This window comes from Schistocerca americana, chromosome 6 (genome assembly GCF_021461395.2).
Source record: "Schistocerca americana isolate TAMUIC-IGC-003095 chromosome 6, iqSchAmer2.1, whole genome shotgun sequence".
In the NCBI taxonomy this organism is placed as follows: domain Eukaryota; kingdom Metazoa; phylum Arthropoda; class Insecta; order Orthoptera; family Acrididae; genus Schistocerca; species Schistocerca americana.
Genome location: NC_060124.1, coordinates 130820015 through 130846820, shown reverse-complemented (window position 1 = coordinate 130846820; position 26806 = coordinate 130820015). Strand labels below are relative to the sequence as shown.

Sequence of the window (26806 nt, the reverse complement as noted above, 5' to 3'; positions counted from 1 at the left end):
GTGGAAGAAGTGTGCAAAGACACAATCTGAGGGGTTGGCCCAGGGTGGCTGGAAGGTGTTGCTACACTGTGCATAAGAGCCTGGATAAACTGGCCAGGCAAAGAGGTCACTGCAGAGTGGGGGTGGTGGGAAGGACATTGCTGCAACGCGTGTAGAAAGCCCGCTGCAGAGAAGCCGGCAGGGTAGAAAAGGCATCAAGCCAGGGGCAACATGATGACTGCAGCAAGTGTCGGAGCACAGAAAAACTGGCAGCAAGTGAGGCCCATGTTGGCAAAAGATGTCACTGCAGCATGGATAAGAAGCACATGAAGATGCAGACTGAATGGTTACCCCAGGGCAGAGGGATGGCATTGCCACAGCATGCGTAAGAGCATGCAAAAGCTGACCAAGCAGAAAAGAATCACTGCAGGTCAGGAACGGTGGGAAGGATGTCACTGCAACATGAGTAGCGAGCACATGACAGAGAAGCTGGCTGGGCAGGAAAGGCATCGCCACAGGTCAGAGACAGCAGTAAGGACAGCACCCCAACATATGTAGGGAGCATGCAGAAGGATCTACATCACAGAAATGAAGTATTTTATCCATAAGAAGAGGCACAGAGGGCTGCACTATCCCCAAGAGGGAGTTGTCGACCCCTCCTGTGATGTCCTGAAGCAAGGGGCAGAGTTGGGCTCGATTGGTGAGGGGGCAGCATTGGGAGCTGCTGGGAGCACTGATGGACCAGTTGCAGACAGTGGAGGGAGGTCAAGTGTACTGGGACAGCAGGCTTTGGCTGCTGATTGAGCTTGGCTCGACCAAAGGCATCTGCTGTTGGGAGAAACAGATATCTGGTAACAACGGGTGTCATTGGCCAATGAGAGCAGGGCCACTGATGGATGACACGGTATGGTCTGGCAAGGTGTGGCACGTGGGGAACGGCTGTGACAAGAGACATTATCACGACATTGAAGACAGCTCCATGTGCTCATGACACCAACCAAAGTGTCCATGCCAGATGACAGGGGCACATGATGCCAGCGTTGGGCAAGGTGACACGCATGGGGGTGACAGCTGTACCTCCAACTGGTACTATGTTACAGTGAAGGAGCTGGACCAGCTCACTGCCAACAATGTGAAAAATGAGAGGAGATTGTGGATTTGTAAACAGCCTCATTACTGTCGCACAACAGAGCAGATGGGAAGAGGCATGTGGATTCGTACGCAGCCTTGTTTCCAGTTTTATGTCCTTGCATGGTGGCAAGTATGGAGCACAGTAACTGAAGACTTCCACCTTTTGCAGTTATGTGCACCTGTATTAACAGCATGCATGGTTTTCGATGACAACTTAAAGATTGTGGATGATCACTGAGAGTAAAATAAAGGAAGTCTGCTGAGGAGGTACTAGTCCCTGGTGGACACTGAGTAATGTGTGTAGTGTAGCGCAGTGCAGTGTATTGGGCTTGAAGTGCAGTGCAATGAATAATTTTACGACGCTGGGGTGCAGGGATGGCCCGACAGGAAGGTAGAGAAGTGTGGAGACAGAATTACATCTGTAGAGCAGTACAGAATGGCTTCTTGGTTTTGTAGTGCAGTGAGCTGCATTACGAGGCTGTGATGCAGACACTGTGTGGCACGAAAATGGCTCAATGCAGACAAGGTGTGGCATGAAGACAGCACGTTGTGGTGATAGCTCAGTGTGAAGATGGCCCCACACAGAGGTGCCGCAACTCAGAGGTACCACAGCGAGGAAATGACATGGGGCCAGAGAGAACTCAATGTGCAGACTGTGTGCATGCATCGTCGCAAGATGGTGGCTCAGCATGATGTAGCGCGGTTGTAGATGTGAGCCTTAAGGCTGGTCGTGGTGCAATCCGACTGATGGGCTGCCGGCACAGTCGGCTCCTGGCCTAGAAGTGAGGGGACAAGCAATTGCTGCCTGTTGGAGGATTGCCATGCCTTAAGTACGCAGCAGGTGGAAGAATACCCGAAGGAGTTTGATGATTACATGACCCATGGAGAAAACTAGTCCCGTGATAGCAGTGCCACTGTCTGCTGATGCGCACACTGCTGGGGAATGTGGCTGGTGGCACCTGGAACAACTGGTGTGCAAACAAATTGTTTGCAAATGATACCGTGTCTACAACATGTGATTCCTGTGTGATTTGTCAATGATCCTGGTGGAGGAACACTTGTGGACCAAGGATAGGCAAACCTGCAGAGTATAGGCATTATGCTGGAAGTACCCAGTGGATGATTGGATATAACATCCATTAAAGGCTAGCTGTATCTAAGGTGGAGCAACTACTACTCTTGTGACACCAAACACCTAAATTTTGGCGCATCACACCCTCATGCTCCTGGGTATCATATTGGTGCTTGCCTAGCTTTCAAATTTTTTATCTATTGGTGAGCGACAATACCATAGGGACTGCCTTTCTTAAATGGTTATGATAAATAGTATTGTTTTTATGCCAGGGTTAGAGCAGAAACCTGCTTATGCTGCTTCCGAAGTCTAGAATTATTTTAGATTCAACAATGTTCAAAAAAGGCTACACATCAATCCATCTTTACATTCATTTTCTACCGTTTTCATAAGTGTCATAATTTTACTTTTCAAAACATATCTTGATAATATTTCATAGTGGTACCAAGATTGACAACTTACTTTAAATGTTTGGATATGTAAAATTGCACACTTCACAAAAAGAAATAAAATCTAGTTTCTGACCAAATAAAACTGAGAACTATTGAAAAATACCTGTAACTTAAGCTCTCTGCTACTACAGAATTGAAAGATTAATGATTCTTTTGGTAACTGTGGCACATTAAATTTAGGACAAATGAGCAAAAATTAATGCCAGGAGGAAGCATTTACAGGACTAATTGGTTCACAGTGTATCATACTCCTGCAGGCTATCACCACACACCAGAGGCAGTCATGTGTGTGAGCTTAAGATTGGCTGCAGGTGAGAGTCAGTAAACATTAGTGAAACTAGCTGGTTAGCTGTAGCATACCTCCTTCTGGTCACTTGGATGGGATGAAGTAATCATATCTGGTTTTAACACAATGCTCTGTCTACTTATGGATGTCTTTCTACTGCAGTGGGGAGGGAAAATGTGACCAACAGAAAGCTTAATTTTTCTTAAAGGGCATACTTACTGTTGAACTGTTATTTATGCAGCTGTTTGAAGTTTATTAATGACAGTTATCTTACTGGACACTCTCCTGTCCCAATTACTGATGCTTTTTGTATTGCCAGTCAGATACTACCTGGCTTGAAGAGATCTAATTTTTTAGCCCAGCTTTACTGTGCTTATAACTATACTTTGCACATTATGAGTTGATAGCTTATGTTTACTGTTTAACTAACTTTCTTGTGACATGGTGTTTTTTCATGTAAATGTATCTGTGACTTATGAGGATTAAAAAAATGACTGTGTTGTTATTGTTCCAACTAACTGGAAAACAGTCTCTACAAACCGTTATGTAAAATTTAGTATGTTCCTGAACAGCTTGGTAAAGATCTTAGATTAGCGCTAATGGTAGAACTGCAGTTCTGAGTGGCTAATTACTGGAGCAATGTACTCCTTGTGTAGGCTGAAACAATATTTGTAAAACATTGACACATTAAAAGCTAAAAAAGTACAGACAAATCATTTTGGCCGCATTGTTTTACTATGATAAATAATGAGTCCTTGTTGTCAAAATATCTGATTGTACTGTGAAATACACTTCCACATATTTGATTGTTTAGAGGAGGATGCTGTGCTGCTGTATTTGTCCTGATGCTACCATCAATTGTAAGGACATTTTAAGTGAGTTAGTGCTTATTATGCCACAAACACCATGCATACAAGGATGCAACTATAATCTGAGCTTGAAAGATACTGATTGCGCCTGGACAATTATCTAGGTGTCTTCGTCTTCAGTTGAACACTTATCAAAAGTTGATTCCTCTATCTTTTCCCGAAAACTGCTTCACCTGTTGCCTCGGAGTGCTTGAAGGAATTTCATAATGTTCGCTTCAGTGACACCTGTTCTAATAAAATTTCTGACCTGATATCTAATTTCGTTGCTGCTATCAAAATTTATCATGAATAAAGCATTGTACAACATTTATCATACAGGAACAAATTAGGTCTCAAATGGGAACTTCACCAGCATCCCCCCTCTGAAAAAGAGGGCACAATGTCAAGATATGTCTCAGATTCATGAGGATGGCAGTTAATAATTCAAATATTGGCATTCAAATTAAGGTTTTCCTTTGATTTCCCTAAATTGCTTAAAGCAAATGCAAGGATGTTTCCCTTGGAAAGGACATGGCGGATTTTCTTCCCCATCCTTTCTTCAATCCAAGTATTTGTTCCTTCTTTAATGACACAGGACATTAAACACTTATTAGCCTTGCCAGCAATGTCCCACATTTACACAATCTCTTCATATAATTGTAACTACAACCTATGAATAATCATATCAGATAATATCTGACATCCAAAGCACAGAAGGGGGAAAAAAATTGTTCTACATTTTAGAGGTAACTGAGTAAAGATAATCACTGTATAGTGGAGGCATTGAGCTGTCAGTAAATGTATAGGCAAAAAGCTGAAGTTCGTTGCTCCTCTTTCAAATGTTCTCTGGCCTTCCACTTAATAGGAATTATATATATTGTGTGTGTGTGTGTGTGTGTGTGTGTGTGTTAAACACTAATTTATTTGAAAGCTAAACTCCTGTGTTTCGTTTGATTATGTGGCTCTACCGTATATAATGAGTGCTTTTCTTTACATCTGTAGTTACATTTACACCTGCTCTCCATAAGCCACATAAGAGTATGTGACAGAGGGTACTTCACGTAACACTTTCACACCTGCCCCCTCTTTCCCATTCGTGTCATGATCGGAGTACAGGAAGGACAACCATCCATATGAGCAAATATTTCTATAATTTTACCATCATGGTCAATTTGGATTGTGTATGTGGGAGGAAGAAATATTTTTGCATATACATATTAGTTATTTGTCTATACATCTAATCTTCAATAGCACCATTTTCCGAAAGCTTTTATATTCTTGTTTTGCCTTAGCTGTTCGTCATACTCATTTGTATTCATTGTTAAGAAACCTTTTTCCCAGAAATGTTGTTCTTACTATTGCCAGTTTGCTTTATGTATCATCTGTGCTTCAGCCATTGTTACTTGCCTTGTTGCTCAAATGGCAAAACTCTCTTATACTTTTAGTTTCTCATTTCCTAATCTATTGCTCTAAGCATCACGTGACATATTTTTGCTATTCTTCACTGCTCTTGTTTTACTTTCGTTAATGTTCTTTGCACAACCTCTTTTCAAGACACTTTCCATTCTGTTCAACTCATCTGCCAGGTCCTTTGCTGTCTCTTGACAGAATTACATTACAATTTTTAATTATTCTCTATTAACTTAAATTAATTTTTGAAATTTCTCCTTGATTTTCTTTGCAGCTTGTTCTGTCTACTAACTGAATAATTTTTGCTTCTCAAATACTGTCTACTTTTCTTGTCCACTGATTCTCATAACTGCACTCTAATTTCTGGTCAAGTTGTAGATAAACTTTTACTTCTGGTACATTACTCCTGCTTCCTTCGTAATTTCAAAGTGTGGTTTCCAGTCGACAATGTCAAAAGCTTTCTGTAAATCTACAAATGCTATAAATGTAGGTTTTTCCTTTCTTGGGTTTATTTTCAAAGATAGCTTGAAGGGTCAGATACTGACTTGCATTTTCCTACATTTCTCCAGAACCAACCTGATTTACTCTGAGGGCAGCTTATTCCAGTCTTTCCATTCTTTTATAAATAATCATGTATCGTGTCATTATTTACATTTTGTCAGAATTGTATATAGCTTAGATAAGAAACTAGTGTATATGGTGTGTTACCACTCTAACAGGAATATAACCACATGAGATGTATAGATAGCTGCTAAAAATTATATTGATAACTGATTGTGAAATATTATCAACCTGCAAATTGTATTTTATTTCTTTCTGTTTGAAACTACATTGATATTTGTAGATTGTGACTGACTGTGCTGTAGTTCTCTTACTGAACAGTCATCAGGCAATAATACATGTTCATGTGTCAGCTGTGCTGGATCATTCCTGCTATAACACCTGTTTGTTACTTAGTTCCTTTTCTTAATTTTCTTTGAATATTCTCGTAGCTCCTCTTGCACTTTTCTTAGAAATTTTTTTAAAAGTTTTGGGTCTTTCACGAAACTTCAAAGTTCTTGTCGTGTATTCCACTTACGTGAACTTTTTATTATGCAAAACAGATTAAATATTTTCCTTTCATAATTAAAATTTTGAAGCAGGCCAACCATTATTAATAAATCTTTACTTAGTGTAACTATTCACAAATGTGCTTCCTTCTTTTACAGCAGATGATGAGGCAAAATGCAAACATCTCAAAGACACACAAGTTGTAGGCTGGAAGAAAAGTCCATCTATAAGGGGTAGTGAAATGAAAATGAGACAGGTGGAAAAAACTAAGAAAACTATTATTTCAAAAGTAATCACTATAACTGTTAATACACTTATCCTGCAATGAGAAAAGATGATCAATGCCATAATGAAAAAAATTTGTGGTTGCTTGTGGAACCATGATTGTCTCCAGGTGTGTACCTCTTTGTCTGGAGCAAATCAATGGCTATGAATGACTTCCATTAGGCTCCAAAAAATGTGGAAATCACATTGGGAGAGATCAGGACTGTATGGAGGATTGTAAGAGCTTTCAAGAGAAACTTCTACTGCATAGTTGAAACAGTCCCTGCAAATATTGACCTGCTCACCTGCTGCCACAAACATTTTTCCTTGAAGGCAACCATCTTGTCTCTCTGTGGGATACTGTATTAACAGTTATAGTAATTCCTTTTAAAATAATAAACAGTTTATTTACTTTTTTAATCTGACTCATTTTTAACTGCCCCTTATATTTCTCCTTCTGTTGCAACTCCAAGAAAGTGAAATTTCTATTTATGACAGTCTGACAGTTCATAAAGCTTTTCATATTATTTTCTTTTTCTGCTTTCTGCCCAGTAATTTCTTAAGTGTGTATATTTCATGCACCTTGAACATAATGGAATTGTTCATTCTGTGTTAATTTATTTTATCCATACAGATTTGCAAATTGGCAAACTGGTAAATGACAGATTCTGTATTATTAAAAATACCGTCTATACAATCAGCAAGCATGGCATAAATACTCATCTAAACTTACCAGTGTAGGTTTTCTGTTTCTTTCTAATGTTACCTGAATGCCACACTTAAATTCTTGTGAATCATTCCAGTCTATTTTATTGCTTTGGTAGTCTCATCAAATGTTAACAATCATTCCTTGTGTAATATCACGTTGGCAATTCTTCTGGAAAACTGGAATTCTCATGAAATTACATTTTACCTGCAAAAATCAGGGAATTTCAGGAATTTTGTAAAATCTCAGGGAATCCTGTGTTCCCTTTAACCATTAACTTATCAGGAGCTACTTATGGCATCATCTTCCTCCTGATGTCTGGAATTCTTGGGGAATTTTTTTTCTTCTTCCAAGTCTGAGTAACCACCCAGTAATAGTCATGTTATAAGCAACTTCTCCTCACCTACTAAAGAAGTTACAGAGTGGTGAAGATGCTGACTAATATTAGGAAGTGGGACTTTAATCCACATCCAACTATCCTGATGCAGGTATTTTCCAGTATCCCAAAATCACTTCAGTAAAATCTACAGCGGTAGTCCTTCAGTAAAACCATGAATGATTCCTTGCACAATTCTTTTTGCATTCAAGCTAATGCTCCTTATCTAGTGATGTTAATGTCACAAACAAATTGAAATGTGATTTATTCCACTGACACCTTGCCCTATTTGTTTTTTTGTTGTATTTCACAAAAGAGGCATTATATAGAGAGCTCAAAGCCAGAAGTTCGTGCTCTGTTTTATATGTCATAACTGTACACTCTGCCAGGTAAGTGGTAAGATTTCTTTAGGAATTCACTAATATCAATGAGTTTGAAGTGAAGTGTGGAACAAATGGTTATGCTCTTCATTACAGGAAAAGACAAGCTAAACTGCAGAAAGAATTAGAGGAAGCAGCAAAAGACACAAGGCCAACTTCCCCTGATAAACTTGGAGAGGGAGCTGCAACAGTTTTAGAAAATACTTTGCCAACAAAACTATCTACTAAAATAGTAAGTTAATGTGTATGCTACAGAATGCAACAAAAGCACTGTTGAAGTTATAATAGGAAATAATTGCTAATGTAGTAACAGTTGTGGTTTCTTCTATGATATTCTGCAATAAATGAAATAATTGACAAATAGAATGCAGTATTACATCAGCATTAGAAATCAGTTTGAAGTCTCACATTTTAATGTGATACATCTTTCATCAGTACAATTTTCATTAGTGTCTCCAATTTCCCGCACATCCATCAACAACTGTATTGAATTCTTAGTATACAGGTTTCTCATCTCCCACATGTGTTTATATTCCTTGGGTTGTAAGTCTTCTTGCTGCTATATTCCTCTGTTGTTGCGTGGACATTACATTTTCATTAGTGCAGCTTCACAACATTCTGGTAATGTTGCACCCAGGAATAAGATGTATTCCATTTTAATTTTGTTCTGTAAATACTGCTGTACAGTCCTCAGGATTTTAAAGTGTAATTGTTTCTTCCATGACTGAATTTTGTTTAACAATGTAGGAATGATAGATTGCTACAGACCGTAAAGCAACATGTTATTGCGCAATTAAGACGCTCACATAAAGCTTTTGGCTTTAGCCTTCATCACCAAATAGAAACAGGAAAACACACACCATTTATACACAGAAGTAGGCATATTTCTTGCTCACATGACTGCCAACTTTGGCAGCTTCAGCCAGAATTCAACTGTCACGTGGGATGGAAGCAGCAGTTTGGAGGGGGCAGGGAAGGGGAAGGGGTAGTAGTATATGGGTGGGGAGAGCAAACAACACTGTATTTCAGAGTATGCAGGGACTAGAATGCCAGTAAGTGCAGTGTCAGGAGGTTGTGGGGCATGGAGGTGAGGAAAAAAGGAGCAAAACAAAGGAGAGGATTGGGGAAAGATTGAGAGGTGCATTGACAGAGGGTGGCAGACAGAGAGGGTGAGAGATGAGACTGGGGAACAGATGGTAGACAGAGGGGGTGGAAACTGTTGTGTGGAGGGTGTTGGTGGAATATGTTACCATGGGTTGAGGTCGGGATAATTATGGGAGTAGAGAATGTGTTGTAAGGAAACCTCCCATTTGCACAGTTCAGAAAAGCTTGTGTTGGAGGGGAGGAGCCAGATGGCTTTGGTAGTAAATCGGTTTTTGAGTTGCTTTGTCTATTAGTGTATTTCATGCTGACTTTCTGCATCCGATTCGATAGGAATGTAGCAATCCAATTGCTTGCAATTGAGTGATGTGCATTAAAAAAGTCGTGAAAAAAAGTGATGTGCTGATATATACTAACTAAAAAGTTTAGCAGAACATTCCTGCATAAATGGTGTTACTTCAGATTTACAAATTCACCATAAATTCATAAAAATTAAGATTCTTTTTTTTTTTTTTTTTTTTTTCCTTTCACATTAACAGAAATTACCAGTGTCTAGATACTACTGTAAAAAAAGGAGGGGGAGGAGGGGGGGCTTCTTCCAAAGTGAAGACTGAAGTGAAGTACAATACTCAAATATTTAAATAAAATCCAGCAATAGGAACTCCAGGTATGAATATTACTATCAAGTAATAAAACTGTAAAGCAAGGTGTTCCGCAGGGCTCAGTGTTGGAACCCCTACTTTTCCTCCTGTGTATTAATGACTTGAGCCTGAATGTTGATGCACACAAAACCAATAATATTTGCTGATGACACATCTGTACTCCTCAAAGGGGAGAATACAGAGGCTGTGCAAAAAGCTGTGAACTTGGCCACTGAACAACTCAGCAACTTGCCTAAAATCAACAGATTAACTATCAACACCAAAAAGACAGCTTCCATGAACTTTCACACAACACAAAATGAAAATTCCTCTCAGCCATTTGTCACTGTAAATAACCAGCCAATAGATACCGGCACTGTTTCCAAATTCCTAGATCTGTGGGTTCAAGATAACCTGAAATGGAACACACATACAGGAAAGGTAAATGCCAGAATTAGTACTGGCTGTTACGCATTGAGTGTACTGAAATCATGTGCTAGCCTGAAAACATTAACCAGCGCGTACTATGCTTCGATACAAGCCCACCTAAAATATGATGTGATATTCTGGGGAAATTCTCCAACTGCTCTGAGCACATTCAGAATCCAGAAGAGAGCAATGAGGATTATTACTGGGAGCAAACCCAGAGACTCCTGCAAACCCATCTTCAGGAAGTTGGGAATCCTTACACTGCCTTGCCTATACATTCTCGAGACTCTAAAATTTTTCAGAAACCTTATAGTGCCAACTGACACCAGAGTCGTAAAAAATAATGAAATACATTAACACAACACCAGGAAAAATGCAAATCTGCATGTTTTATGTACAAACACTCAACCGTGTAAAAAGGGAGCTTTCCACATGGGCCTCCAACTGTTCAACAATTTTCCCACTAGGTTTGTTGTGTCACTGTTTTTACTCTGTAAATGAATACTTAAACAGTAATCTTGCTATTTGTGTTAAATTGAAAACATTGAGCAATATCATACATTAGGATACTATAGGCCTATGTTACTATATGTTAACAATGTTAACTGATATTTTCCGACATCTGCAACACCGTGTGTACCATCAGATCACATGGAATAAATAAATAAATAAATAAATAAAATATAACAGTAGGAATTCTAGGTTGGAATATCAACAGACTGCTACACACCACAAAGATGACACTTTGAGTAGCAGATTGCCACATGTACAAGAGTCACACATTAAGCTTTCGGTCTGAGCAGACAAAGATACCGGGACATGTTTGTGAGGTGTGCTTGCTTGTAGCCATGTATGGAAGTGAAACATGGACAATAAACAGTTTAGACAAGAATAGAGTAGAAACTTGTGGTGCTATGGAAGAATGCCGAAGATTAGATGGGTTGATCATGTAACTGAATAGAATTGGGGAGAACAGGAATTTGTGGCATGACTTGATTAGCAAGAGAGATTGATTGGTAGGACACATTCTGAGGCATCAAGGGGTCACCATTTTGGTAATGGAGGGAAGTGTGGAGGGTAAAAATCGTAGAGGGAGACCAAGAGATGAATACACTAAGCAGAGTCAGAATGATGTAGGCTGCAGTAGGTACTGGGAGATGAAGAAGCTTGCACAGGATAGAGTAGCATGGGGAGCTGCTTCAAACCAGTCTTTGGACTGAAGACGACGACGACAACAAGAAGCATGTAAGTGAGAAAAGGTTTAGAAAAGTTTGGAATTATGTTTAAAGTTCATTGGAATTTGCTAACTGCTCTCATTTTGAAGCACTGGATGAGTATGTCCTGAGTAATTTGCGCCCCATTTTAAGCGAAAGTTAGTTTTTCATGCATCACAATCTTTATTATGTCGTACCTCCTGAACGACATGTTGTACAATCTTATAATTTTGCAGGTATATTCAGTGCTGTATGTGGGCACTGCCTGCAACTTGTGTTACAAATACTTTTTAGTGGTAAAGAAGAAATTTAAAATGTCATGTCTGATGCTGAAGTTCCCTGCATGAACAGTGAAAATGTTTTAAGTGATCAATTTTTTTTATCATTTCGTGAGATCGATTGTCAGTGAGAAAAAGTCTCATAAAGGTTTGACGATACGTTTAAAGTTTGTTGCAAGTCGCTTAGTGCTGTGATTTTGAAATACTGGAGAGTATTTGCATGTGGTGAATTAGTCTGCCCCAAATTGTATACACAATTTATAAATGTAATACTTGTCTTGCACATAGGTTTATACCTCTTAATTCATAAATTATGTCACCAATTTAATTTTTTAAATTCAGTTACTGTCTATATGAAATATTGAATGTCGGTTTTTTGTTGACGTTGAAAGTCTTTTGATTGGCAACTTGCAATTGGGTCTGGGTTCCCTGCCACAGGATAATCGCTTAGTAATACACATCTACATCTACATACATACCATGCAAGCCACCATACAGTGTGAGGCGGAGGGTACCCTGTATCCCTACTAGTCATTTCCTTTCCTGTTCCACACACAAACAGTGAGGGGAAAAAATGACTGTCTACATGCCTTCATATGAGGCCTAATTTCTTACATCTTACCTTTGTGGCCCTTATCCAAAATGTACATTGGCGGCAATAGAATGATTCTGCAGTTGCAGTCAGCTTCAAGTGCCAGATGCCGGTTTGGTTTTTGTCTGAACCTACTGGCAACAAATTGAGCAGCCCGCCTTTGAAATCCTTCAATGTCATTTTTAATCTGACCTGGAATTAATCCCAAACACTCGATCAGTACTCAATAACATGTCGCACTAGCCTCACATACGCAGTCCCTTTTACAGGTGAGCCACCCTTTCCGTTAATTCTCCCAACAAACCGTACACTACAGCATAATCATCGCATAGCCACAGATTGCTACTCACCCTGTCTGCCAGATCATTTATGTCTGTAAAAAATAACAACAGTTTCATCACACTTCCCTGGGGGAATCCTGACAGTACCCTTTTCTCTGATGAATGTTCGCCGTCAGGGACAACATACTGGGTTCTATTATTTAAAAAGTCTTAGAGCCACTCTCATGTCTGGGATCTATTCCATATGCTTGTACTTTCATTAACAGTTTGCAGTTGCGGACCATGTAAAATGCTTTCTCTAAATGTAGAAATATGGAATCTGCCTTTGTCTTTCATCCATACTTTACAGTACATCATTTGAGGAAAGGGCATATGGAGTCATAATAGCTTGCTTTTATCCACCACTCCTGTTATTCATCAAAATTTCCTAAGTGATAGAAATATAAATAAGAAAACACACCTAATAATGTAAGTTATTCAGACTAATATTTTTTGAGTTAATAAATTAATGTTATAAATTATGATGTGAAGATGAACATCCCTGATAAAGATTTTCCTTTATTGTATAAATTATTTGTAGCAGGTTGACTCACTGACTTATCTCCATGTGTATTTTTTTCAAATAGGATGCTCATGAAGGAGAGGTCCACGCAGTAAAATGGAGTCCTGTTGACAGAATTGTTGCAACTGGTGGAGCAGACCGCAAAGTAAAGCTCTGGGATGTATCCAAAGGTGTGTGAACTGCCCAGTTGATTTCAGACTTTATGATTTAGAGATTTGGGGAAAAAAAACTTGTGGGTAATTTTAATGGAAATACTAACTTTGATGTTTAAAATGCCATCTGTATCTCATCTCGTCCATTTGACATTCACTTGCTGGATAAAGACCTCCACTAGATTTTTCCATGCATCATGGTTTTCAGATATATGTATCCATGTATATATCCATGTTGTTCCTGCATGTTCTCTAGTGTCACCTGCCCACGTTCCTTTAGCGTATCATCTTTCTTTCTTTTTTGCTTTTTTAAATCCAATAAACATGTTCTCTAGTCCATCTGCCATACATTTTCTTGTCTATGTGTTCTGTCCTCCTCCTCTTCATTTTCAATGCAGTCCTTATTACATATTTCATCTGGTCTCTTTCCTGGTCCATTTCTCAGTCTCTTAGTAATTACCAATATCCATCTCTCACTCTCAAGTTTTGGAAGGTTTTGTCATTACAAGGTCCATACCTTACTGCCATAAGTCAACACTGCTAATACACGATGCAAAATTTCCATTTCAGACACACAAGAAGTTCTGATTAGTTTACTAAAAGAAATGCAGGCCATTTTCACTATTCTGTTCATTTCTTTTGCTGTCCATATGTTTGTTGCCTTCAGTTGCATTACATGTAAAAACTGATCAACTTACTTAACTAATTTTCAAGCCTACTTTCAAACTCTTGATCTATTACGTTCTTACATTGCTTGGTGAAGTTAATGTGCATTAAATGCAAACAGTACAAAGTAATCAGTCTAATGAAAGTTGTTTCATTATCACATTCCTCCTTTTTTCCCCAATTAAAGACTCCCTTTAAAACTGTTTATTAGTTTTGGTGACACTGAGTCACTGTATGCCATTCCTATTTCAGTTCTGTATTTTTCATTATCCTGATAAAGCCCAATGAAAGCTTCAGTATTGATGACTATAGCTTCAGTATACAGTGGAATTTCGCATAGCGAACATGATTTGTTCTAGAATCTTACTCATAGTGTGAAACACTCATTAAGCGAAACAGTTTATTCAATATAAATTAATGTAAAATACAGTAATGCGTTCCATGTAGAAAAAGTACTAAAAGTTTTGTCTTATTTCTGACATTTATTTAAAAAATTATACATTATGTATTATGTACTTTATTATTCATGATACATAACTAATTCTTTTTTACTAGGAAGCTTTCTATAGAAATTTGTTTCTGACGATGCTTCAACACTTGGCAAAAATGTGACATAGAATTATGATCTAATAAATTTATAGCACATGTAGCCACTGCTTTATTGGGGTATTTATTTTCAATGCACAATGCAACAAATTCCCATGCTTTCAACATTTCTTTTATTGCACCAGAAGATTACTGATTTGCCATTACCGGGACATTTCTACAAAGGTAATTGACACACAAAAAAACACTGTGTGAACACAATCTTAGAAAAAAGTGTGATCACATGCTGCACTAAGATGGTAGCAGAAAGAGTGCTAAACCCAGACTGCAGTACATACTAAATACATTGTTCGTATGCCACTGCCGACAATGAAAGGTGTTCATATTGTTGAATGTTATGTTTCCCCGGTTGCACACAAATGGATGTCACGCTAAATCATCACAACTTGTTATGCAGAACATCGCTAATTAATGAGTCATTTTTTACAATTTATTTTGCTTGTTATGTGAATTGCCCTTTATGGGAGGTGCTCGTGAAGTGAGGTTCCACTATATTCACATAGACTGAATATGTTGTGTACAACTTTGTACAGAAGGAGAGGTGAGCAGAGTGGTGTGGCAACTGTCATCGCAGGGAAGCGGGCCAGGACCAGAAATGACTAGTGAACAAGTAACACAGGGAACAGAAGATCTACTTAACTTGTGTTTCTCCAAATGTATGAGACTCGTTACAGATGATGCAACAAGACATAGAGTCCAGCACGTACAATAGCAGCAGCGATGAGGTTGTAGCTTTGTCTGCATGGCATCTCGTAGTGAGTTGACTCCAAGTGTGAGTGCAATGAGTAAATGCTGCCAACCATCCTATATTGCAGTGACAGAGGTCACTCAAAATACGGTGCTGCTGGAGGTGTGGGTCAGCGGACGTGTGCCATTGAGTCTGTTATCTGTTAGACCCTGTGTGATTGCTATTAGTGTTGTACAGAAACTTGCCTGTGGGGTGGTATCAATACATGGTACCACATCCGTCCCCTCAAATCTCCTCATCATTATTGTGTAGTGTAGACGAGCAGATGACAATGGGGACAGGGCCGGATGCAACTGGCAATGAGGAGATGGGAGTCGAAACTGGGGCTGGTGTCGAGCTCCCATCTGCGCCCTGCCATACACCCTGAGACTGCCCAGGAACGTTCTGAAAAACCAGGCAGAGGGTATGCACCCACATCTAGTGGTAGACCAGCAAATGAAGATGGAGGCATCTTGACGACTGCAGAGGGACACGAGGTGGCACGTGGGCCAGCCACCAGAAAGGGGGGGGGGGGGGGGGGCGCACCCCAGACGGTAGTTGCTGTCGAGACAGTGATGACCGTGATAGGGCATTGACTTCCATCCATTCTGGGACTAACACCGATGATGCGGGATCCATGGGAGCTGGAGGCAGTGAGGACTGCTGCATCCAGATAGGCATGAAATCTGAAAGCGCAATGCATGCATTAGGATCACACGGTTAACATGGATGGATTTGATTATGGTGAAATTTAAGTCGCAGCATGAACAATGGGGAGGGACACTTTTCAATTTGCGAATAATTACATTGAGCTTTGTTCAACGATGTTGAAGCAAAGACAGTGGGACTGTCAACAATACCAAATTTATACAACAAAACTGCACTGATGCTGTAATAGGAAGCATCCACAGTCAAGACCACAGGTTTGGCAGGATCAAATGATCACTAAGCAAAGTATCTTTCAACGTCTGGAAAGCAGACCAGCACTCCAGCGACCAAACATTCTTCCTGCACAGGCAATGCAAGGGAGCCACAATTTGAATGGCATTAGGAATAAATAGGATGTAGTATGTGAGATTCCCTAACACAGATTGCAGTTCCTGCACACTGTGTGGGGATGGAAAGTCACAGATAGGGCAAATGTGATTGCAGTTGGTGAACACACTGGCTATTAATGACGTATCTTAAGTACTTCAGTTTGTAAAGACACACACATTTGAGATTAGCTTTAGACAACACTTGAAACAGAATGCAAAGATTACTTATGCATTCTTCAAGAGTGCAACCTGAGACGACAGTGCCATTCAAGCAAACAGGAACTTTCGCAGTCAGTTGCTCCAGAAAGTGGTGACATATATCTGGTGCAGAGGCACTGCTGAATGGTGGTCTCAAAAATTTGAAGAGATTGAGTGTTAATGACCAAGACTTCTTGTAACTGCTCACCCAGATATATTTGTAAGTAAGTGTTGTGCAAATTAGTTTTGGAAAAGTAATGGCCAGCACCCAATTTATCCATCAGTTCTTTTGTACATGGCAAGTGATAACTGTCAGTGATTGAGGATTCATAGTTTACTTAAAATTGGAGCACAGCCAGAGTCTGTTGGATGGCTTCTTTACATTAACAAGTGGGGATGCCCATTGACTGGCAGTAATATGACCCCACAGTCTTGTAGGAAGTTCCTGAGACACTTGTTCTTGGAAAGCTTTGGGTACAGGATGACCTCTAACAAAATGTGGCTGTGCATTGTCCTTCATTGTGACATGGGCAACAAAAGTATTGGCTTTGCCTAAACCCTCAGAAAACAAGTCCTGAAATTCTGCACACAACTTAGCAACAGTCCCCCGAGGATCAAAGGCAGAAACAGAAGTTACATTGTCCTGAATGCTTAATTCAAACAAATTGAAAGAGTCAAGACCAAAAATATTAGCACCATGTCAGGAAGAAAGCACTGTAAATGTCACTGTCTTTGTCAAATTTCGTAAAGTTGCAGGAAGGCTACAAGCGCCTACTACAGGAATATCTTCACTGTTATATGTTTTCAGCGTATGGCGCAATGTGCACAACTGAGGTTTGCCAAGAATTCATTATTGCTTCAGTTGAGCAAAGTCCTGAAGTGCCAGTGTCAAGTTGCAAATGGACTGATTGTCCAGTGGTAGTGAGAGACACAAAAAGTTTGTCATCTTCACATAGCACTGAAAATGAATTGGGAACCTTTCCTGAATGGCTATGACACTTGTTTTCCACTAATGAAACTGTGGGACTTTGAAAACACACGACACGGTGTTTGTGACTTGGACTTGCACGAAGGAGTAGCAAACAAGGGTGCCTTACACTTCTGTAAACACACAGACTGTACATGTCCTTCTTTGCTGCAAAAAAAAAAAAAAAAAAAAAAAAGAAAGGGGTGGGGGTTGCTTCACGTAAGGGGGCAAAATTGGCATCCATGTACTGTATTATGGTGAGGACACGACTTCACACATGTACTGGTCGCGACACGTTGTTACATGAGGGCTGTGGCTGTTGCTGCGGTTAGCGAGACTGTTGTGAGGCCTGCTTGTTGTGGCTATCTACAGGATAAACAGGCACCACCTCAAAACTGTCTGCTGCACTTTCGCAGGAATCTTGACAGTCAAGTGTCTGTAAAGCGTGATGCAAGAAGTAGTATCGTTATTTAAGGATCTGTTCCCTAATTCGAGAGTCAATACATTGTGCCTGATGACGTTGCGAGCCTTATGATCACTGTAATATTGGCCGCAGTCACATTTGAATCTACACTGTCTAATAAGGCCAGGCAGTAAAGTCACACACTGATGGTATGTCTATCCTTGTTGCTTATGTAGCCTATAGAATTTGTAACAGGCAGCTGCCACATGAACCTTGTCCTCATAATGCTTCATAAGTGCCTGCAGTAGTTCCTCATAGTCTACCAACTCAGGGCATGGCGTGGGAAATAGTTTGGCACAAAATGTATAAATAGTCAATCCCCCAGTGGTTCAGAAACAAGAATGTCAGTATCTTGTATGTGATGTGCTGTGATCTGTGTGAAGTTTGCGAGGTACTCTGTCAAGTCGTAATTTGCCTCATCAAATTCATGAAGTGGTGGCACATGTACATAGGCGGTGGCACTGCCATTGTGTTCGGCATCTGTGTGAAGTCATCTGCACCATCCTGAAGTGATGAATCACTTCAAGCAGTTGCAGCATTTGTTAACTCTGAAGCTGAATAAACTGAGTTAGATCAACTGCAGGTGATGCAGCAAGCAATTGCAGTGTTGTAGCCATTATTTACTAAGCAATGCCCAAAGACCAACAGCAAAAAGCAAAAATAGCACAGAGAAGGCAAGAAAAGGTTGCAAAAGCAGCGAGCACAGAACCTAGATCATAAAGTGCACAAGCAAGGCAAACACTGCATACTCAGAAGACAGTGAATCGAGAAGAAAAAAAAAGGCAGGGCAGCAAGAAAGTAACTATATTTAACTGTCACACATAGCTTCAATGACTCATTGTCAGATGTTGTGTATGACTTTGTAGTCCATGGTAAGGGGAGGTGGGCTACAGAGTGGTGTGGCAACTGTCATTGTAGGAATGCTGGACAGGAGCGAAAATGTTTGGTGAACAAGTAACACAGCAAACAGAAGATTTACTTAGCTTTTATTTCTCCAAATGTACGAGACTCATTGCAAACGATGCCACAAGAAATAGAGTCAAGCTCGTATAATAGCAGCAACAATGGGACAAGGCATTGTCCTGTAGCGAGGTGGCTCGAAGCACGAGTTGGCTGAGCAGCTGCTGCCAACTGTTCTGTATTGCAGCAGCAGAGAGGGCTGGAAGTACAGGGATGCTGGAGGTGTGGCTCAGTGGACCCATGCTGTTAGGTCTGCCAGATCCTGCGAGACTGTTATTGGCATTGAACAGAAACTTAGAATTCCATTACCGACATAACAACACCTGTGAGGTGGTATTGACATGTGATACTGCAGAGTCAATGCCTTGTTTCTCTGGGTGAAACTAACTAATTCAACAGCTTTCTCAAAATAAATGAAACCCAGGCAAAGCAGTAAATCTTGCTCGTTGCTCCATTTGTTCATGATCTGCCATAGGTTAATTGTGCTATAGTCACTTCGTCAGCGAACTCTCTAATTTATTTATTTATTTATTTATTTTTTTTTTTTTTTGCCTATTTAAAATCATTTTTTTTCTATCTGTTTTGTGGTAATTTCAATGTATGTCTAGTATATTATGAAAAGGAAACTAATAGGTCTGTAGTTCTTTCTTTCTTCCAATTTCCTTTTTTTCGTATAGAGTAATTACAACATCGTTCCAATTTTGGGAGAATATTATTCTGTTAACAATTTGCAACCTGCTTTTGAATGGATCATCTCCAGCTTTAATCATTTCTAATATATAAGTGGCACTCAAATGAAAATGAGACAGATGGCAAAAAGTAAACAAACTGTTCGTTTGGAATTGTAACTCTCACACCGCAGGTACATTGTACAGTGTGGTGTTTTATAGACATTTTACGTATACTAGTGCATTTTGGAACTTTGAAAGTAGTTTATACATTACAAAGTATGGACAATAAGAAGAAAACTGGCAGTCGTTGGCAGTTTGTACGCTATGTACTCAGGTATTTCTTGAAAGAAAAAGCACACAATACCTGTAAAATAATAGACATAACACAGAGGGTAATAACCAACAATAACGAACAAATCAGAAGCAACATTTTATTGGCGGTCGCCTATAGTGCTGGTTTACACAACTCTTCCCTGCCTTATACACTTCTTTCAAGAGGCTTACTTTTTTCTGAGGTTATTTATGAAATCAGTGAAGGTATTTTAAATCTGTCTTGTGACTCTAACAAAAAGCATATTTTTGTCACCAAATGTATTTAGTTTTATTGAAATAAAATAACATCAGTGGTTTTAATGAAACACACATACCATTTGGCTTGTTTTCTCCGTCTAAAAACATTTCACTACCCTTGAGATGACAAAATTTGTCAGGGAAAAAGCTGGCCGCGGTGGTCTAGCGGTTCTAGGCGCTCAGTCCGGAACCGCGGGACTGCTATGGTCGCAGGTTCGAATCCTGCCTCGGGGATGGATGTGTGTGATGTTCTTAGGTTAGTTAGGTTTAAGTAGTTCTAAGTTCTAGGGGACTGATGACCATAGATGTTAAGTCCCATAGTGCTCAGAGCCATTTTTTTGTCAGGGAAAAATGCTAAAACTTGTCTGGAAATCAGGGAATTTCACTTGGGGAAACTTGTGGCACCCCTGTGTAAGCATCTGTTTTGATGTTCAATGAAAACAAACAATTGCTGACAAAATAGTATAAATGGATAAATGAAAAAGCTACTCACCAAGCAGTGGCAGAACACACACATAAGACGGTTGTAATTGGCAAGCTTTCGGAGCCAGTGCCTCCTTTCTCAGGTAGAAGGGCTGAAGGGGAAGGAAGAGGGTTGAAGGAAAAGGACAGGAGAGGTCTAGGAAAAGGGGTAGATTTTGGGACACGTGTGGTAAGTCTCCCCCAACCCACGGTTATGGGCAACTTTTTTGAAATCTAACCCTTTTCCTAGACCTCTCCAATCCTATTCCTTCACCCTTTTTCTTTTCCCTTCACCCCTTCTGCCTGAAGAAGGCAGCACTGGCTCGGAAAACTTGCCGATTACAACTGTCTTTTATGCGTGTATTCTGCTGCTGCCTGGTGAGTAGATTTTTTTTATCTTTTGATGTTCAGTATGACTCACTGGTAGACAAGCATGTAAAACTGGGAGAGTTAGGACCCTTAGCGAAAAAAATTAATTTCTAAAGTAATATGTTTTTGTAATAAGGATTAAATAGTGCACACTATCTTTGTGCATGCATATTTTGCGTCTGACATTCGGAAGGCTCCTAATCTCTTACTGTGATGTCACGGGGTAATAGACTAGTAATGTAAAGTTGAAAATTTTGTTTCTGTTTGCCCTTGATAACAATTTTCTCTCTGCACCAACTGGTACATGGTATTGTTGAATGCATCTGTCCTTCACAGCATAGCATGCAAACTGTTTCTCTTCAAACTGGAACAAGCAGTTTTGTATGCCACAGCTTCACTATTGTGTGAAATCCAGCTAATATCTTAATTATTGTTTGTGGTGTAGTAGATACAATTTTCAGTCTCTAGATTCTGCTACAGTTATCATCTAACATTCTGTGTGAGAAAACTCAGAATGCAATTCATTTAAATAATTTTGGCTTTCTTGTTTAAATGTGGTCATTGTAATATATGACCATGAACTGATGAAATTATTCTCGAAAGAAATCAAAACTGTTGGCAACTCCAAAAAATTATGATCTGAAAATTGTATGTGTCATGTTCTGCTATAAACTACCCAATCTCTTGCATTGTGTCTTCCTCAAATGATACGTCATTGTTATCATAGTAACATGTCATTCAGTGAAGGAGGAAACCATTTCAGATGCTCCAAGTTCAACTGTCATAGAGCCTTTCTGTTTTTGTCAGTAAGAAGTTGTGGAAAGTCTTTTGTGACTTACAAAGCTATATTCATGATGATGCATATACAATATTCACTCTACGGTGCATGTTAAGTGGTGGCTTGTACCACCTCTACATAAACAAATACAAAACTAGTATTCTCCTCCTCTCTTTCTCCCCCTGTCCCTCCCCCGTGACCGAGCAAAGTAGCACAGTGGTTAGCACGCTGGACTCGCATTCGGGAGGATGATGGTTAAAACCTACATCCGGCCATCCTGATCTAGATTTTCCGTGATTTTCCTAAAGTATTTCAGGCAGGTGCTGGTATGGTTCCTTTGACAGGGCACAGCCGACTTCCTTCCCCAATCCGATGGGACTGATGACCTTTGTCTTTGGTCCCTTCCTCCAAATCAGTCGATCAACCAACCCTCCCCCTGTACCTCCCCCTCCCCTCCCCTCCCCTCCCCCCCCTCCCCTAACCCCCTTCTCCTCCCCTCCCCTCCCCTCCCCTCCCCTCCCCATCCCTCCCCTCCCCTGCACTTTGTTGACGTGTACAGAGTGCAGTAAGTGTACGAGTTGTGGTCATAAAACAATGCAAGGAACTGTTAGCAGTATGTTTAGCCACACTCATCAAATTTTGTGAATGAATTAATTCTCGTAATGCTGAGCATAGTCATTTTAACATTACAGGTTCAAAATAAATTAAAAATTGCACAAAACATAGAAACACTTATATTGTATTTCGGGCTTGCAGCCGGATCACGTTGACATCTTGGCACGATATTTCGGCTAACAAACATGCAGCCATCTTCAGGTGAGTATGAGACTGAAGATTACTGGTGTGCGTCGTTCTATATATACCGAAAATTGGCGCGGCGGTGCCTGCGCAGTGGAGAAGGCGCCGCGAATGCGTAGTGGTGTACCTACATTTGCGCTATCGGTCGTAAAGTGCCTTCGCGCAGCTGAGGCGCGGTAGTCGAAAGTATAAAATCAATTTTCGTCAGCCGTCGCACTAGATGCAGACCCATGTCTCTGTGAAGCGATTAAAGAAATTACAGGATCCCATGCTTTATCCATTTGAAAGCCGCCGTCTTGATTAATAAGATCTTTTGCCAATCATATCTCCACGGACTCCTTGATAATGGATTCCCAAAAAGATCTAGTTGTCGCTAAAATTTTTGTTCCACAATAATCCATGGAGTGTCCCCTCGAAATACAGTGTTCTGCTATGGCTGATTTGTTGGGCTGTAGTAAACATGTGTGGCGCTCATGCTCCACGCATCTTTCCCGTACTGTGCGAGTAGTTTGGCCATCCTGAAGATGGCTGCATGTTTGTTAGCCGAAATATCGTGCCAAGATGTCAACGTGATCCGGCTGCAAGCCCGAAATATGATGGACCAATCAATACGCCGGGAAAACTTCAAGATACACACTTATATTATACATTTGCTGTTTCAGTTTTACATATAATGCATTCTTGTTAGGTATCCAGGGTATCCATTTTTTGTTTGATTTGTAATAATTTTGACAAAGTGGTCTTTAGAGATGAGAGTATGTAATGAACCATTACCCGTTCTTACTTGTTTCTAGAGTGATTTAAGGAAACTGAGGGAAACATGACTCGGGATGCTTGGATCCATGTTCATACAGTACTTCGGTTACTATTGTGCTGGCTTGCTTTCCGTTTGACTTGTTATGTTGCATCCAGTGTGGTCTGCTATGGTCAGTTTAACGTCAGACTGAGGGTAATCTGGGAATGTTACAAATTTCGATTGCCCTCATGTAATTATATAAAATGATACATGTTAATTTAGTTCCCTCCTGTAGTCTATTTCTAAATTTACCACATATTTGCAATGCCTGTAAAATCTGCCCCAACAGTGTAATTAATATTTTTAGGAAATCTGCAATACAGTAGTCCTTTTCAAGTTTATGCTCTGCCTCTTAGAGAAGATACATAGCAGTTCTTCCATCACACGATCTCATCCAGGTATTAGCATGACATTTTGTGTGAAATGTTTTAAGCAAGGGAGGGTTTCTACTTACAAGCACCTTAAGCAAGACTCGCATCCACACAAGTTAATAAACAGGACTGAAGCTTAAGCTTTCAGAAGTTCAAAACAATTTACTCTTAAGGAGAAGAGGAAAGATAGGAAATACAGAGAAAAGATATGAATTGTATATGCAGGAGGTGAGTAAAAAAATCCGTTTACCTCCCAAATTAGATGGGACAATAGGTACAAGTAAATGTTAAATTTTAATTATATGTTAAAAGTAGGATTTCATAATGAGAGACTGAGATTGGCGAGAGGAGAATGACATTTCAAATCCCTTCCAACTATCCTGATGTAGGTTTCCTGTGATTTCGCTAAACTGCTTGAGGCAAATGGTTCCTTTGAAAAGGCATGACTGATTTCCTTCCCCATTCTCCTCTTATTGAGCTAATGCTTCATCTGGAATGACCTGCTTGTCAATGTGATATTAAACTCTAATCTACCTTCCTGATAATGAAAGGCCAGCTGTTAGTTGATCAAAGATGGGACATACTTTAAGAAAAACTACTCAGTGCAAAGGGAAATAAAAATATAGGGAGGGAGCTGAGAGAAGTAAGTAATATAAAAAATGGAGAGGGATGATTAAAGGGAGGAAAACATAATGTCAGAGAAAAGGGAATCATTTTTGCTGCTGTTTGTTTTCAGTTATTGAAGTATACCTACTCAGTCTCCCAGTTTAAGATTCGGAAATTTTTTTCCTTCACTTCAACTCCTTCACATTGTATCCTTCATTCATTTTATGTAATTTTGTCTCCTATCTTATACAGTTAACACTTTTTTATGATTTTGATTTGAAATTAGATTATTACTTTTCAACAAACAGGAAATATTTAGAAGATTTTTCCTGTGGTTATATGTCTTTAACTTTATATTTGTATTACTTTTGCTGCTGATACTTTTTATGAACTGAGTTTAAACTGTATTCTTTCAGGCTCATCAACTGTTCGAGAACAGGAGTTATAATATCTGTTCACTTTCATCGCACATATACATGTCTGGTCATCTGTGGGTCTAAGTTTTTGCATATAATTTTTCCTATAGAAAGAGAAATTAATTTTACTATATGTGGGATGTGGAAGAAAGGATTCATGTACCAGAAGTTTGACTGATATTGAATATCACATTTATTAATATAAATTTTGTATGTTCGGTTATTGGTTATCAGGTAGTTTGTAAGCCTGTAATCTGTTGCAAAAAGAAATGACACTGCTGAGGAGAACTTTTTTTTTACTATTTATTTATTTATTTATTTCTAATTTACAAAGCTTGAGAGACTTAAAAGCTGAGCACTTTCCTCTCGGCAAATACATGACATAAAAATTAGATCACTCACGCTATAATTAGGCTGCTTAGTGTATTTAACATGTCCTCTTGTGTGTAAATAAAGCAAAGTTTTTTTCTTAATTGAAATGTGGTATTAGTTATGTTTATCAAAAATACTGTTTGTTCATGAACTTTGTTGTTGGGCTGTTTGGGTAAATGTGTGTGATGTTACTGTGCTTTTGCCTTTCTGTGTTTATGTGGTAGTGGGAATGTACTACTGGAACATTATGAATCAAATGGAAAGCATTTCATGACATGTCTCTTCAATTGGAAGTTTGGTGATTTGTCTCGAAATTGTCTTTGTCTTCCATATGTCAGTCAGAGACTTCAGAATGCAATCACTCCAGTTGTGAAAATAATTATTTTCTATTGTTGTAAGTATTTTTTTAAATTTTTGTAATACACATACTAATGGAGTTCCTGTGTCAACTAACTGTGTTCGTGTATTTCATAAAAAAACTAAAAAGTTTGCGTGACAAAGAAAACATATTTTTGTACCAGCTATGAATATTTTTAAGAATAAAGCTTTTACGGCAATTTAGAATTGTAATGGTAATTTATATGAGTGTTTCCTGTGGCACTTTTCAACTCTGAAGTATTGTGTAATTATTGTATTGTAATTAGATTTCCTAAAGGTTTGTAATGTGGTTGTCAAAATTAATTATAAGTAATAATTTCCCACAAGTGTAATTCCTGCATATAATATGATTATATTTTGGAATATGCATTATTGAGTCATTTTATTTCAAACATATTGAATTCATTATTGCTAAAAATTGTAATGTTCTGTACCGTTCAGAACAAAAAATTATGTTACTTTTAACTTCTCCATTACTCCAAAGTAATTATTTTTGAAACAAATTTCATACTATTGTTATGTAATAGAGGTGAAAGTGAACAGATTATTTTATTTGTGTGGGCCATTTATTGTTCTAACAACTGTTACTCGACCGGTAATTGTGAGCCTGAAATGTATAGTCACTGAAAAAATTCTGTTCATTTCAGTAAAGAGTTATAATTTTTGTCAAAATAGAAATGGAATTCTGGCTAAAATGTAAAGTAAATTCTGTCACAAACTAACTTTTAAATGTTCAAATTGGATTAGTGAAAAAATATGCATCAGCTGTAATTTTTATTTTGTTGTTTTGATTACTTATTTATTTTCTTTTCTTGGTAAATTTTAGTAAATTCTTTGTTAGTATTTGAGTATATGTTCGTAGACTTCTGAAGTCTCTAGCTTCCACAGGAAAGAATCCCTTTGTATTTGAATCCATATGGGAGAAATTGTTTGTGGAATTGTTACTGTCATCAGCTAGTTCGAACATACGTTATGATAATGTTAACTATTTTTTATAATGCCCATCAAATGGAACACAACCTTGTTTAATTGTGTAAACACAAACTCAATTCATTTGCAACCATATAACGATAGAAAAAATGTATGTTTAGTTCCCATGCAAAAGCAAATGAACAGCTATTCTCCAAATTTAGAAATATTGTTCAGACTCTTGGGTGCTACTGCGTAGGAACATAGAGCAGAAGATTAAACGGTATTTCATAGTGATAAAACTGCAGTCATAAAGGTCCTAGTGTTAACTGAGGAATAAATTACTTAGTGACAGTGGGGCAAGAAGAAACTATAGAAACAGATGAGATTTGAAAGGATAGGAATTAAGAAGTGGTAGGAATAATTATCAGTGGCTGATAACTAACAAGAGATGACATTGTGAAACTAAACAGCAGAGTAGG

General features: G+C 39.0%; 1 protein-coding gene across 1 annotated transcript in view; it reads left to right on the top strand.

Annotated features, from left to right (window-relative positions):
* The window catches only part of LOC124619367 (autophagy-related protein 16-like), a 95925-nt gene extending 69733 nt beyond the window's left edge, over positions 1-26192 (top strand). Inside the window, exons 6-8 of the mRNA XM_047145691.1 lie at positions 8051-8186; positions 13117-13222; positions 24666-26192. Of these exons, the coding sequence (XP_047001647.1) occupies positions 8051-8186; positions 13117-13222; positions 24666-24697 (274 nt within the window). The 3' untranslated portion in view covers positions 24698-26192. The remainder of the gene's footprint in view (positions 1-8050; positions 8187-13116; positions 13223-24665) is intronic.
* The last annotated feature ends 614 nt before the right edge of the window (positions 26193-26806 follow it).